Below are 16,345 nucleotides of genomic sequence, written 5' to 3'. Positions count from 1 at the left end.
GTTTCCTTATTCATTGCTTCCATTTCATATACTTTAAAAAATGAACCTAGGTCACAGTCTAACCCCATTTCAGCCGGGGAAACTGGAAATAGGTCCCAGGGAAACTGGAAATAGGTCCCACCAGCAGCTTGATAGATTTAAGTTTGTGAGATTCATTTCGGGGGAAGGAATAGCCCAGAACAAGCAGGCGGTGATCACGGATCCTTCTAGGTGGTGGATAGCAGTGGTGGCACAAAACCACGCCGATTTATTCCACACAATACAGAAATGCCCCAGCGTGGTCACAATTCCTAAAACATGCAGCATTCGGAAAATAAAGATCAGTGAAATGAAATTATATTGCAAATAAGAAACCTCAGACTTATAACAAAAAAAACTGTAGACATGTAAACAGAGCTTCATACATAATTTGCAGCTTCTTTTGACTGAATACTCTTCCCTCCTTTGCCTGCCTTGGAGCTGGCGCCTGGGTTCTGTAAGGCTTTAGTGGCTTCCCTCCTGCCTTGGTGGCTTGCTCGGGACTTGTCTCTAGACCCTGACTCTGGGTGGCATCTCTCTGGCCTTGGCTCTGGCTCCAAACTGAGGCAGTTCTGGATTCTTCCTGCCCTTGATTTAGCTCCTTCCCTTCCCCAGTAGAGAGAGCAAGCAGCCTGCTTCCCAAACTGGGTTCTTTTACCTGGGGGTGGGGGGTTAGGGGGGTGGAGGGGGTGTGGGGAAGGGTCAGGTGGGGGCGCTGGGAGGGATCAGGAGCTGCAGAAGGGGGGTGTTTAAGCAGCGCAGGGGGGCTGGTGGAGGGGGTTGCAGAGGGAGAGAGCTGAGGAATACAGACAAAGCTGCTGATTGACGTCAGAAATAATTACATTGCACCAACTGAAGCACTCTAGTTCGTGCTGAAATCTACTAAGTATGCTAGGACGCTGCCTTGCCACAACTGTTTTTGTCGTCTATTCTCACTCCCCCTGTACTCACTTTACACTTGAGGTAGTCAGAACTTTATCTTGCTTTTGCACCTTCAAGATCTTTCTTTTCCCTCGAGAAGAAGTAATCACGCTTAAGGTAAAACTAATCTCTTCTGAGAAGAAGGTGAGAAAATCCTGAATATTGGCACCGGTTTTAAGCCCTCTTCCCCAGGATGCTCCTGGGACTTGGACTATGAGATAACTTTGCTTAGTCCTATCTCAGGATGTGTGTGGGTTTTTTGTTTTGTTTTTTCTGTTTTTAGTAATCTTGATTCCCAAATTCAAAATAGATACGTAGGCACATGGGTGAGTGAAATAGGCCTCGATTATATATGCACGATTCCATAGCCGGTCTCACTGGACTACTGGAATGGTCGCTCCGATCAGTGTTTCTCAGTCTAGAGAAATGTTCCAAGATTCCCTAAAGGAACCTAGTTCTAAAGGATGAACAGGGCGGAATTTATTTTAAAATCCCTTTAAAATGATTTCCCTTAAATATGCACAGGCACCAAAGGAGGTGTACATTTCTTATGCCTATAGTACTGAATTATAAAATCAGAACAGATTTACAAATTAAAGACAGAGAAAACTATCACGGCAACAAGATGCAGACCAGCCTGGCTGACGAGAGGTGATCAGCAGGCAGCACACGTCCGCATGGCGCTGCGGCCGCGGCTGCCAGGCGGGGCTGGGGTTCCGCCGCCCGCCCGGCCGGGTGACTCAGCTCGCTTCTCTCCTCTCAGCTGCTATTAAGCATTAATCACACAGCAAGCCAGGACTGCATGGAGCTTTTCTTTTGGTGCAAATGCGGCATTTACACGCCTAGACTGCTTTCTCTCTCTTCTCATTACCCTCGGACAGATAAATATTTCCATGCCCCCAGTGCAGTCATTAAAACAAGTGTCAATTAATGTGGTCACTCTGTGTGTTTTTGTTAATTTTATTTCGGATATTATTTTAAAAAAATAGAGAGAGCACTCTTAGATCTCTCAGAATAAATCAGCGGTTTCCTGTGTATTGCTACAGATCAGCATGACCTGTATTGTTGATTTTTTTTTTTTTTGGTTTCTATTAAGTTAATAGTAAGTTAATGTTTGTCATATAACTTAAAAGCTTTCAGAAGAGATTCCTCTTTTTTCGCCTGATAAATGATAAATTCATTGTGGTTGTATTTACTGTTACTCTCCTCTAAAGCTGATGGACAGATTCATCCATGGATTGTTGGGGTGCCTTTGGTAGGCCAGCCACTGGCCTGAGTATACTGTATAAAGTGCTGTTTAGAAGCACTTGGAATTCTTCCTGAATACTTGGTTTCCCCCAATAGTAACAAACTGTGTGTGTGTTCGTGCACATGTATGTGAGTGAAAACGCAACAACATTTAACAAATCAAATGTCAATTGCATTATCCACTTTTCCCAACAAAATTAACCTCTGAAGTCAAAGTTGTGAAGCTCCTGTTTTGGAATTAGATTTCTCATAAAAAGAATTCTATTAATGCTGTGACTTCTGGAGAGTCAGTGATATGGCCTTTAAAGGTCCTTTAAGAATTTTTTTTTAAGTTGTTTATTATTTTTTTTAAGTTAATTATTTTTCCCTCAGTCTGTGTGTATCAAAACATCTGTTGTATTCCATCAAAATGTAGCCGTTCAAATGGTGTGTGTTCCATGACACATAGTCAGATAAGCTACCTGTTTTCTTATTTATATTTTACTTTTGGGGGAGTTGAAATTCAGGTTTTACAATCAAAGTAAGAGACTTTTTGTTTTTCTTTACACAGAAGGCTAGACCATCTATAATACAGGTAAATGATCCTTTTTAAATTTGCTTATATCTTTTCCTAGCAGTATTCTCTGTGGACTATTCTACTGCCAATAACATGCTTTCTTCTAGGATGCGGTGACACTTTGCTCCTACCCTTTCATCTTTGACGCCCAAGCCAAGACCAAAATGTTACAGACCGACGCTGAACTACAGATGCAGGTATCACTTTTTAAGAATTATTTCCTTTTCTTGCTGTGTTTCCCTCGTCCTATACATTCAGTTGTAATTTTTCTTAGCAGGAGAAAACATTTGGGTGACATTCCATTATAACTCTTAGAACTATTCTAAATTTTCTCAATAATTTTTTATTGAATATAACATACATGTGAATGCACATACATATAGATCACGGGTTGGCAAATGTTTTCTATAAAGGGCCACTCAGTAAATATTTTAGGCTTGTGGACAATACGGTCTCTGTCACAACTATTCAACTTCATCATAACACAAAAGCTGTAATAGACCAATACATAAATGAATGAACATGGCAGTATTCCAACAAAACTGTATTTTTATGTACAGTGAAATTTGAATTTTATATGATTTTTACATATTAAGAAATATTCTTCCTTTGATTTCTTGCAGCCATTTAAAAATGTAAAAACCATTGTTAAACTCAAGAGCTGTGCAAAAACGGGCCACAGGCTGAATTTGATATGTGGGGCCATAGTCTTTCTCTATGAAAGGGAGAGAATTAAGTGGAGTTTGTAATTCTTTATTGAATCAAAACTTAAGTTATAGAGATTTATTTAATAATTTATTTCAAATACACTTTTTATTATAAAGTATAATTGATTTTGACAAGCCACAGAGACATTTGTGAATTAGCAATCTAAATCTACTAATTCCTACTGCTGGTAGCTATATAACTTCGTTTATCTATTTGTCTCTCTCCCCCTCCTTCCCTCCCCATCCCTCTGTCTTTGAAAGTCTGTCTCTCTTCAGGTCTGTCTGTATCTATCTGTATGTATATATCTGTTTTCATACTGATATATCCATGATATTGACAATTTAAAGGTTTTCCAGAGACATGGACCTTTTTTTTTGAGACAGAGTCTCGCTTAATTGCCCAGGCTAGAGTGAGTGCCATGGCGTTAGCCTCGCTCACAGCCACCTCAAACTCCTGAGCTCAAGCAATCTTCCTGCCTCAGCCTCCCGAGTAGCTGGGACTACAGGCATGCGCCACCATGCCTGGCTAATTTTTTCTATATATATCAGATGGCCAATTAATTTCTTTCTATTTATAGTAGAGACGGGGTCTCACTCTTGCTCAGGGTGGTTTTGAACCCCTGACCTTGAACGATCCTCCTACCTCGGCCTCCCAGAGTGCTAGGTTTACAGGCGTGAGCCACCACGCCCGGCCGACATGGACATTTTTTACAGAACAAAAACCCTTTAACAAGTGGCTATTAGATTTATTTTCCTGTATATTGGAAAGCTGTGGTGTTTACCCTCTCTTTCTTGTGTTTCTTCCAGTATGGTGGTGTTTTAGTCTTAGCTAGTCTAAATCACTTTCCCGGACCTGGTTATGCATCATGTGACTCATAAACCGTTTCAGTTAATCTCTTTGAGTCCAGATTAGATAGACTCATGTGCTGCGTAAACATAAGTAACTTAGAAAATCCATGAAAGTTAAGGGACAATAAAAAGGACAAAATGGAGATGAAGTCGCCCTCCCCCCAGGTCCAAAGGCACAGTTGCCGGCTGCCCCCATCGCAAGCGTGCTCTGAGTGATCGTGTCGTTGGGTGTGCCGTTCCAGGTGGCAGTCAACGGAGCCAACCTGCAGAACGTCTTCATGCTTCTCACCCTGGAGCCTCTGCTGGCCAGAAGCCCCTTTCTGGTCCTCCACGTTCGCCGGAACAACCTCGTCGGAGATGCCCTGAGAGAGCTGAGCATTCATTCTGACATCGACCTGAAAAAGCCTCTCAAAGTGAGCTTCTGCAGTCTATTTCTCTAAATACCTGTGTAGGATTTTGTTAAACCGTATCCATAAAGCAGCAAACATCTTCTCCCAGTTGTGGAGTGCGGCCATTTGTTATTTCTTTCATTCGTTTCACAAGAACATAGTCACCTCCTTCTGTCAAATCATGAGCCAGAACATCTCAATGTAACATGAGATAAAAATGCCAGTGGATTATTTTGAGGGATTATAGTGCTTTCTTTATCTGTTCCCGCTGTCTTTATTATACCCGTACAGCCCTATCAAAAACAAGCAAACATCTACAAAAACCACAGCTTCAAGCTTCAAAGTTTACAACTATTAAGCTATCATCTAGAATGATTTTGGCTATGCAAGATTTAAGAGAAGGCAAAACAAGGACATGGAAAGGTAGTAAAAATCGTATGGGAAACTATTGGCCTATTAGGATTGGCGCACACCTAGCACCCTAAAATTATTAAATTAAGAAACTGTCTCTTCCCACAGACCATGTTTGTGTTACTATTTACTGTATTCACAAGGCTTGGTACACAGAAGATATTCTACAAATTATTTAGTGAATTATTTGAAATTAGTGAATTATTTGAAAGTCATTCATCTTTCCTTCATTGGGTGACTTCCATCTCTCTATTTCCAATCCTGTTAGAAACTCCTGTTTGAGAAACATAATAGGCAAGAAACTGAACTGATCATCTCCATATTATTGTTCCCTTTCCAGAATTTCTCATGAGTAGCATTGGTCACATTAGTCTGCCCAGTTGTTCTCATCAGAGCTTCTTCTTTTTGTGGACTGTTTTCAATCAGTAATTCAGATGAGGCAGCTTTTGCTTTGTAGCATGTCTGAATAGAGTCTTCTGTAGGTATCTAGATAATCAAAGTCCTGGTTTCTGGACCTTTCCTATTGTTCTGCTCCAGGCAGCTTTGAACACAGCCACAGGTACAAACTTTCTCAAATGCTGTTTTTAGCTTGGCCATTACCGGTAAAATGGAAATAATAATAGTAATCTCTATGCATAAGGCTGTTCTGAAGTCAAGTGCTGGCATATAGACCACGCAGCGTCGTTTGCTGGTTTGCTGTAGTCATTACTGTTGGCGACCATCATGGGTCCAGCACGCCTGCTGGCAGCCACCCACCTAGAGCCTGTGTCTTTGTCTCATTAGAATTCCTTCCTCCTTCTACCTGCGTCAGTTACTTCAGGAACCCTGTGGAGAGTAATTTCTTCCAAAAAGTGTTCTTTACTCAAGTTAATGATTGCCTTTCTCTCTGTTCCCTCTTGTTATGTATTTGAGCTTTGAAAATAAAATACATTTTCTGATTGCTGCTTTTATATATTTCTTACTGCCCTTAAAGGGATGGTAGACTTTTTTGTGGACATCTGGTAAACTTCTGGCTTCCTTTGTATCACTTGAAGCCCCTAGTAAAAATTGTTTGTATCTGTGAGTACCTTGTTCAAAACGTATGCTATCACCAAAAATCAACAGAGTCACCTTGTAGCTTTCATTCTATCAGTGCATATTCTCTATAATGTCTGCTTTCCTTTGTCCTGAGTTTATAAAAGAATCTGCTAAAAAATAAAAAAGAGAGAGAAAAAAAAAACTTGCTATAGATTTCCTCGAAGTTTAATTTTATTCCATTATTTTAAGGTAATCTTTGATGGTGAAGAAGCAGTGGACGCCGGTGGTGTTACAAAGGAATTTTTTCTTTTGCTGTTAAAAGAACTTTTGAATCCCATCTACGGAATGTTTACCTACTATCAAGATTCCAATCTGTTGTGGTTTTCAGATACAGTAAGTTTAGTGGTGTCACAGTTAAACACTTGGATTGAAGTAAATTTTCTTTTTGTCGTCAGACCAATCCCCTGACATCTGACTTTGCAGAGGAGAGCTTAAGAAAGATAATAACTTAAAATTTCTAAGGAACGTATCCAGTCTTCATTGATGTCTATTGCCAAGACCTCAGAGTGCATTTTGTCAGCCATCAGCCCTGTTTCCATTTCTAAGAGATAAGGTCTGGGTCATTCAAGAAGGGCAAAAGGAGCACAGTGTGATAAAGAAATTGGCTTTATGAAGTTGAAAATTCAGTGATCAAATATGTCTTATTTTAACAGCAATGACAATATGTGTATGAATACACCCACGTACATACACACACTTTATTTTTGAAAATTCACTAGGAGAGCTAAGTTTTAAAAGGCATTCTGATTTTAATCCGAGTATAATTTAGATTTTTTTCTATCAGAATTTTCTCCCTAGACCCGCACTGTTCCAAAAGGTAGCCACTAGGGACATGTGACTATTTACATTTTATTTAGTTAAATAGCATTAAGGATGCATTTGCTCAGTTATACTAGCCACATTTCTAGTGCTCAGTAGACCGAGGTAGCCATTGGCTGCCATAAGAGACGGCACAGAATAGAATGTTTCCATCATGGCTGAAAGTTCTGTTGGACAGCCCTGCTCTAAGTGACTGTGGGCTGTTCCCTGTGTCACTAGGTTCAGGGGTGCTTCTCTGCCTCAAAAGGTAACTAAATATTAATCAGACCTTTATTCTCTTATATTGAAAATATTTTGAGGTCAATGGTAGAATGTTTTGAGGACCACAAACACTGCATTTCCTTTTAACACGTGTGTGTATGTCCTAAAAAGTGTTTTGTAGAGCACAACTGGTTTCACTTGATTGGCATAACCTGTGGCCTAGCTATCTATAATTCCACCGTGGTTGATCTCCACTTCCCGTTGGCTCTCTACAAGAAGTTACTGAATGTAAAGCCTGGCTTGGAAGACTTAAAGGAGCTGTCACCCACTGAAGGAAGGTACAAAGCTCAAAGACAGGCAGTTGGTGTGGGGAACTGTTCTGGCTGCCTCTGGCACCGGGATCAAAGGTGGAAAATACGCCATATGTTCAAGTTTGAGTGTATTGAACCGTATGCTTGGACTCTGTTGTGTGTGTTTTGTCTTAAGAAGTAGCCAGCCACACAGCTACTTGCTTGAAGCGTTGCCTGTGTCACTGTAAGGGCAGAGAGAAGAAAAGAAAAAGATCTGCCCAGGAATGCAAAATAATCTCTGCTTTCCTATCCTGAACAAAAAAGTAAGGACATTGAGCCTCGTCATGGTCCAGAGATAACAGGGGAAGAGAAGAGAGGATTGGGAAGGGAGACCTTTAAAAAGTTTATCCATACGTAATTCACATGCCACACAAGCCAGTCATTTAAAGCAGTGGTCCCCAACCTTTTCGCACCAGGGACTGGTTGCTTGGAAGACAATTTTTCCACAAACAGGCGGGAGACCGAGCTCGCGTGGTGATGCTAGCAACGGGGAGCGGCTGTAAATACAGATGAAGCTCCACCGCACCTACTGTGTGGTGTCCCTCCCCCCCCCCCCCCGCCTCCTCCCCCTGCCTGCCCCTCCCTCCTTCCTAAGTTTCATGGGAGACAATTTTTCCACCAACAGAGGGGGCAGGGCACGGCGACAGAGCTCTGCAGCGCTGATCCCTACAGGCCACTGGTCCATGGTCAGGGGTTGGGTACCGCATATTTAAAGTATACAATTGGGACATATTCATAGAGTTGCATGACAGTCATTACAGTCAAATTTAGAATATTTTCATTCCCCTGAAAAATGTCATTATCCCCAATCTCTTCATGCCCCAGCCCTAGGCAACCACTAATGTATTTTCTGCCCCTATAGATTTGCCCGTTCTAGAGATTTTATATAAGTGGAATCATACAACATATGGTCCTTTGTGTTTGGTGTCTTTTACTGAGCATGTTTTCAAGGTTCATCCATGTTGTAGCATGTGTCAGCACAGCCATCCCTCAGTGTCCCCAAGGCATTGGTTTTAGGATGCCCCCCATAAAATCCATCAACATCCCTGGATGCTCAAGTCCCACAGTGGCCCTGCAAGAACCTGCGAATATGAAAAGTTGGCCCTCCATATCCATGGGTTTTGCATCCTGCAAATGCTATATTTTCTTTCTTTTTAAAAAATGTTTAAAATGTATTGATACATAGTTAGATGTACGTAGTTTTGGAGTTCGTGTGATAATTTAATACATTCATGTAACTTGTAACGATCAAATCAGTGTAATTGGGATATCCATGACCTTAAATATTTGTCTTTATGTTAGAAACATTAGAGTTACTCTCTTCTGGCTATTTGGAAACATACCATAGATTATTGTACTCTACTGTAGACACTCTACTGATCTATCAAACACTAGGTCCTATTTCTTCTATCAAACTCTGTGTTTGTACTCATCAATCTCTTTGCGAATAATGATATTTTAAATATGTTTTGGTTAAATCTGCAGACGTGGAACATGTGCATATGGAGTGCCAACTATATTTTATTTTTTTAATTTCCAAATAATATTCCATTATATGAATACACCACATCTTGCTTATCCATTCATCAGTTGATGGACGTTTGGATTGTTTCCACTTTTTTGGCTGTTACAAATAATGCTGTTGTGAACATTTGTGCACAAGGTTTTTAGAGATAGACATAAGTTTTCACTCGTCTTGAAAGTGAAAAGCAATTCCTAGGAGCGGATCGAGTATATAAAAAGGCAGCTTTAACAGGAGGGAACATCTTTTTATGGAGAAGGGATACCAGTTTTGGGGTAGAGTTAGAAGAGGGGTGGTCTCCAAGATACCCTCTGGAAATGAGACCATCACACCTCTGAGGTAGGACACCAACACTGAGAAACCAAAAAGCATGTGAGGGCTGGGGGCACAGAGAGAGGACGAGAAAACTTAGGAGGAATATGAAAAAAATGGCAGAGGGAGAGTTAGTGTTAATTTTTTGGTAACGGAAGGAGAAGGCTAGAGAGCCGCAGAAGTATGTGCCGTTTGCTTTGCTAGCCTGGCTGAGAATTACGTATTTCACGTAATGATTTTGGCCGATCAACTGGTAGCAGATTTTAATTCCGCACTGGGAATTTTCTTCCTGGGCAACTCTTGATAGCATTGCAAGACTGGAGCTCACTAAAGAAGAAACCGTGAGTGAGGTCTAGTTGTAAGAATTTATTCTCTTGAGAGCTAGGGTATGATTTGTGTTGACGTAAACATATTCTTTTAAAAGTACATTTTCTTAGAGTTCTTCAGTATGACAGATTATTAAGTGTCTTTGCCATATAGAACCTTCTGCATTAAGAAGTTAGCCATTAAAGATTCCTAAATGTGGCATTTTTTTTTATGACAGAAGGATTATTTTACAATGCATAAGCCAATGAAGCCAGTCTGTAGGGCCACTGCAGTACTATTTTCTCATACATACTTCTAAGCAATATGAGGGTTAAGAGGGTACAGTATTGTCAGATATAAAACACCTCTGAATTTCTTCATAAATCCAGTAAGATTTGTCAATAGGAAAAAAGAACAATTCATGAATGCCACACAGGCCTATTGCCATAATTCTCTTCTTCAAGGTTTAGGTACATGATTTTCTGTCAGTCTGGATTTATGTTCATTCTAGAATCTTCTTTTAGAGTTTTTCCTTATGAACAATCTGTGCATGTAACTGAAGTAAAAACACTGTTGCAGTGACTGATTTGCCTCTTTTCCTTATCTGTCATGCTATGATTAGGAGTCTTCAAGAGCTTTTAGATTATCCCGGCGAAGATGTGGAGGACATTTTCTGCCTCAACTTCACGGTAAGAATTTCCACAGTTTACTTATGATTGTGAGTGTCTCTTTTGTCTTGCTTACAAGTCATAATTAACATTAGTTCACCTCCAAATCAAAGAACCACGTCAGGGACTTCTCTGAATCAAATCATTTTAGTCATAGTGTCTTGAGTGTCATAGGAGTTCGGTATATGTGTTGAATGAGGGAATGATTAATCCATATACTTAGGAAAATTACTAAAGCATTAGGATTTTTCTCCTTGATTGCATTTGTTGGCAATTTATATATATTTTTTTTTTTTGAGGTAATGTCTCACTCTGTTGCCCAGGCTAGAGTGCCATGGTGTCAGCCTAGCTCACAGCAACCTTCAACTACTGGGCTCAGCCTCCCAAGTAGCCAGGACTACAGGCATGCACCACCATGCCCAGCTATTTTTTTCTATATATTTTTAGTTGGCCAATTAATTTCTTTCTGCTTTTAGTAGAGACGGGGTCTCGCTCTTGCTCAGGCTGGTTTCAAACTCCTGACCTCAAGCGGTCCTCCTGCTTCAGCCTCCCAGTGTGCTAGGATTACAGGTGTGAGCCACTATGCCCGGCTGGCAATTTATGTCTTAAAAGATATTTATTTAAAGATGCTGATGTTTTGTGATTCAGGTTCTCATTCTTCTCCCAAGAATTTTCTGGAATAATAAATAGTCATGAAGCTGTATTTGTTCCAAAAGCCTCTCGGTCGTTTGGGTCCTAGAAGGATAAGTGGTAAACAAAAATGGAAACCTTCCTTTTTCCCGCCTCCAATATAGATCTGCCGAGAAAGCTATGGCGTGGTTGAACAGAAGAAGCTGATACCCGGTGGAGACAAAGTGGCTGTGTGCAAGGACAACAGGTTAGTCCTGGCCTGGACTGTCGCAGACCTTGCTACTTTATTTTCTAGCAGTTTGACTTTTAAGACCAGGATTAGAATTACATTTTAATCCCTTCTGCAGAGGACATAAGAATGATAGAGCAAGAATTTGCAGATTTGAAAGGATTTTTAATAGAACAATCCCCTGGATTCAGGAGATAACCGTTTTAGTTCTAGATCTGCATCTTATTAACTTTGACCCTGAGCAAGTCACATGAACTGTCTGATCTCGGCTTTTTCATCAGTAACGTGGGGATTATAATAACTGCCTTCTCTACGTCATGGGGCGGTTGTGAGCATGAAGTATGATAATTTATAGGAAAATATTTTGGAGCGAGTGAACTCACAGCATCTAGCACAGGGTTTCTAGTATTTAGCAACATGCCTGGCCACAAAATGCTCAAAAAATATGTGATATGTGTTGAATAAATGAATATTACAAAGCTGCTTACTATTACTGTTATTTTACTGCTGAAGCATTTGTATGGGTTTTAAATTATTGCTCTCTGTCTCATGAAAACTAATTCAAGTATATCTGATTTTTCAGGACGATTCACAGTCTGAGTTATCTCTTTAGAGAAGATACTCAATTTTGTTTCCTTTTGTACTGAATTTATGGTAATCTGCATATAAGCTGACTCATTTTATAAATGCTGTGTGCCTACTGTGTGCCAGGCATATTGCTGAGTATAGGAGAGGAATAACTTCTGTCCTTGAGAAGTTCAGCATTAGCTAAAGAAGGCTCGGCATATGTGGTAGATTGTGGGTTGTGTTATGGCGGTGACAGCCCAAGTGCCACAGAACTGGGGTAAGAGGCTGTAACACTTTTATCAGACACTGAAGAATGCAAGTGGGGGGAAGACGTTTTAGTCATAGGGAATAATATGAGTCAGGACTCTCAAATTTGACACGTGGCAGCGAGTGTTGAGTACTTTTGGGATGAAACCAGGACCCCAGGATATGGATGGAAGGGTAGGCACAGTAGCGTCAGAGTGGAGCTTACCAAGCTCTTGAATGGGTACTTCAAGCTTACCAAGCTCTTGGCTGGATCTCCATTTTAGAAAGATAACTCTGGTGGCCGTATAGAAATAGACTGTGTACAAGGAGACTCATTAGGAGGCTTTTGAAATCATTCAGGTAAAGGATGGAAGGTGGCAGAAGGAAGGTAGTGGGAATACGAAGTTGGTTACATGTGGGTTCTGTAATCAGCAGGAGCAAGTGTCTGATCAGCCGTGGATGGAATGAGAGAGCCACTTGTTGGTAACAATGCTGAGGTTTCTAATTCAAACAACTGACTAATAGGAAACTGTCTATAAAGCAGGGTTGAGAGGGAAGAGTTCCATTTTGAATATGTTGATTTTGACATGCCTGTGCACCGTCTAGGTAATTATGTTTAGAGCAGAAAATTTACGTATCTCAATAAGAAAGTTTTATGTGAATGTTTTATTTGTTTAATTACTGTGCCAACCTCAATCACTGGTGACTTTGAGGTTGTTTTACAATGGTGAAATAAGTAAAAACAAACAAACAAACAAAAAAAAACAAGGACTAGGAAATTGTACACTTTTAGAAAAACTGTAGAAATTAAAATGTGGACTCTGTAGATGAGGGTTTGAGCATCACTGGCACATAGACTAGAGTGAAAGCTTCTGGGCTTAGAGAAAGAGCAAGTAGGGGGTGGGAAAAGACGAGAGAATGATCTGCCTTCACTTGGGAGGGAGGAGGAAGCCTTTATGGAAGAAAGCAAGATTTCAGAAATTTACCAAATGTAGAGAAACTAGGTCCTGTTTGTTAGCATGCGGGGAAATGAAAAAAAAAAAAAAAAAAAACTAACGCACTCTGGGCTTTAGTTGGTGTTTTCCTCTAGGTGGTTGCAAAGATGCAGCCAGAGATCCTGTGAAATTCCCTCTCCTCAAGTGATCTGTCTTAGTTTCCGTCCATATCCATATAGCCTCCCTTTTGAAAACAGGAATGATAGCAGAAAACCTGGCAGACTTCTTTCATCCTTTGACATTTTAAAAACAGCTAGAAGCCATTTATGTCTTGTAAACCTTCTAGACTATCCAGGAAGCCTCAGCTCTGGGGAGCGTGTCAGTTATGCAGCATCAGAGTTAAGTGAAATGATGGCGAAGCTGTGGCGCATTCAACAAAAATGGCTTCGGCTTCTGGTCATGAGCTCATACTGCGGCAGAGTCCGCTTGTTGCTACCCAGCCTGCTCGCCCGGTCTCCAGGATACCCCGCCGGTCTCTAGGATACCCCGCCGGTCTCTAGGATACCCCGCCGGTCTCCAGGATACCCGGCTGCGAGGCCCGCCCCGCCCCCACTGCGGAGCGCCGCGAATGCTAATGCGGCCTTGGGCAGGCACTGTGCAGAAACTGCGTATGTGGCCTGGGCCCCTGTCCCCGCGCTCCTCGCTCCCACCCAGGCCCTTGCACTTGCATCTGTCCCCCTCGGGCCCCCGTCTCCTCTGAGATCTCTCCAGGTTCCTCTCCAGAACAGAGAGGCACGGGAAGATCTGGCTCTAGAAATCTAACTAATGTAGAGGCTAGTCTTATCTCACTCCAGTAAGAGATGTTTCAGTCAAAATCCATACTTGAGGCCTTGGTGCGGTGGCTCACACCTGTAATGCTAGCACTTTAGGAGGCCAAGGCAGGAGGACTGCTTGAGGCCAGGAGTTCAAAACCAGCCTGAGCAAGAGTGAGGCCCTGTCTCTACAAAAAATAGAAAAATTAGCCAGGTGTGGTGGCATGTGCCTATACTCCCAGCTACTCAGGAGGATCACTTGAGCCCAGGAGTTTGAGGTTACAGTGAGCTACGATGATGCCACTGCACTCTAGCCCGGGTGACAGAGCAAGATCCTGTCTCAAAACAAAAACAAAAATCATACTTGATAAGAATCTCTTGTAGCTAAAAGCAGTTTTCTTTATGTAAACATTTGTTAACATCAAGTAATTTACGTTCAGGACTTTTTTATTGATAGGAACAGGCTTATTATTCCATACAGTGTGATGATGATTTTAGAATTGACAAATTCATGGTGGATCATAAAGCAGATTTGTTGGCTCCAATGATTCCTCTTCCCTTTTGGTTTTGGTCATTGCTTTATAAAATAGTATATGCATGTATATATTTACATGTATTTTTGTAGCCTTTTGTCTTTCAAAGGTTCAGGTTTTGCATCAGGTTTCAGACAAGATAACGCATGCATCATTTGTTAGAAGGTACAGCCCGAGGAAGGCGAACATTTCAATCATGTCCTATGTTCTGTGTGTTCGATACACTGGCTGGGGAAATGTATGCTCCAAGAGCACAATCTTAGGCAATTTGTGACGTAATCTGCAGTTGACGCAGATGTTGAGATTTATAACTCATTTTCTTATCTTTATCAAATTGTTTCAGCATACTTTTTTTGGTCTTGTTTGCTGTCTGTCTCTGAGTCTGAGTTTTTCTCTTTTCCTGTCTCTCTGCTTCTCTCTCCCCTTCCCTCATCACTATCTTTCTGTTTACTCGACAGACATTTCTTTGACTCAACAACTGAATTGACTCAGCAGTTGCAAGACAAACTGTGCAGGATTACCGAAATATAACACAGTTTGTTTAGGGTGATAAGCTGTTCTCATATGCAACCATAAATGAACTTTGAAGACTAAAATGGAGTGGTTAAATCTGAAGGCATTCAGAAAAATCAGTTTGCACAGATACATCTGTGAGGACTGATATGGAACAGAGCTAGGTTTGGAAGCCTTCTAAGATTTGGATACTAGAAAGTAGGAAAGAGGACATAAAATGAATGATCCTCTGTAAAAGGAGAGAATAATCTCGAGTTGCTGTTTCAGGCAGAGCACGGTGAGTGGGTGGGGGAATTGTATGTTGGAACGGAACATTGCTGGAAAAAATTTTGTTTGGATGACCCACATTAGCTTAGCAGGCGGATTAGATTGTAGGAGATTTTGAAAATTGCGCTGTGAAATTTAGGCTTCATTCAGCAGGTAATAAAAGCCATTGTCAGCTTGCAGGCAGATAGAAGTAGGTGCGTGGCACTGTTTTTTTTCCCTGCATCAACTTTTCTTCCTTCTCTTCCATTTATACCTGTTGCTGGTACGTATGTGCTTATGGACATTGCTTAACTCCACAAATGGTTCTGGAATCAGGGCTCATTGGCCCAGTGAGAACAGCATGTGCTTGTCTAGAAGGCATGGACTCCTTTTCTCTTACTTTTCGATTATTTACCTCCTTTTGACTTCAGTGCTGCTCCTTCAAAGCATTTACCGTAAGGATGTTCTGATGATACACAGGTTCTTTACAAGAAAGAGAATACATCAACCCAAGAGCACAATAAGAAAGGGATCCACATTATTATTTTATTCATGTTATAAAACTCCATTTATTTCTGTTACTGTGGCTTTCTAAGCAATAGCTTCAAAGGTTGTATGGTTTTTTTTTCTTTTTTCTTTTTCTTTTTTTAACTCTTTTGTACAAGAGATTGCTGTCATTTTACGTATTGCCAGGCAGAGAGTGGATTCCCATACTGATTGCCAGTATACTATGTTTGAGATTAAAGTATGGAACAGCTTCAGCATTAGGTGGAAATTTAAGGTTTGGCATCTAAGAGTCGCTAGCACTCATTAGGTGTTGCTGCGTGTGTCTCTGTGTCATTCAGGAGAGCCTGTTGCTGTCACAGTTACCTGTTTGTCTTCCCTCGGGTTACTAGAACAAGGACCTTAGACTGAGTGGCTTACAAATAACACAAATGGTTTTCTCGTGGTCCTGGAGTCTTGAAGGTCCAAGATCGGGCTGCCAGCATGGCCGGGTTCTGGTTTAGGGACTTCTTCCAGGTGGCAGGCCACCAGCTTGTTGTTGTGTCCCCAAATGGTGGAGAGCAGCGATGGGAAGCCCTCTTAGAACTCTTACAAGAGCGCTAACCCCATTGATGAGAGCTCCACTTCTTAGTACTGTCACATTAGGAGGTAGAGTTTCCACGTAGGAATTTTGTGGGGGCCGCAAACATTCAGCAGTTGGACAGCTTCCAACATCCTAGTGTGGTTACTGCCGCACTACTCAATAGATCTGTTACGGTTGGGGACAATCAGAAAAA

At 41.2% G+C, this 16,345-nt stretch overlaps 1 protein-coding gene across 2 annotated transcripts in view; it reads left to right on the top strand.

Moving 5' to 3' along the window:
- The window catches only part of HERC3 (HECT and RLD domain containing E3 ubiquitin protein ligase 3), a 119,073-nt gene that overhangs the window by 78,255 nt on the left and 24,473 nt on the right, over positions 1-16,345 (top strand). For both annotated transcript variants that reach the window (XM_020284611.2, XM_012774049.3), the window contains exons 17-23: positions 2,738-2,761; positions 2,851-2,940; positions 4,542-4,712; positions 6,366-6,509; positions 7,368-7,534; positions 10,309-10,375; positions 11,149-11,231. In XM_020284611.2, coding sequence (XP_020140200.1) covers positions 2,738-2,761; positions 2,851-2,940; positions 4,542-4,712; positions 6,366-6,509; positions 7,368-7,534; positions 10,309-10,375; positions 11,149-11,231 — 746 coding nt within the window. The remainder of the gene's footprint in view (positions 1-2,737; positions 2,762-2,850; positions 2,941-4,541; positions 4,713-6,365; positions 6,510-7,367; positions 7,535-10,308; positions 10,376-11,148; positions 11,232-16,345) is intronic.

Source organism: Microcebus murinus, chromosome 29, assembly GCF_040939455.1.
Source record: "Microcebus murinus isolate Inina chromosome 29, M.murinus_Inina_mat1.0, whole genome shotgun sequence".
In the NCBI taxonomy this organism is placed as follows: Eukaryota; Metazoa; Chordata; class Mammalia; order Primates; family Cheirogaleidae; genus Microcebus; species Microcebus murinus.
This window is presented reverse-complemented; position numbering and strand designations above follow the sequence as displayed.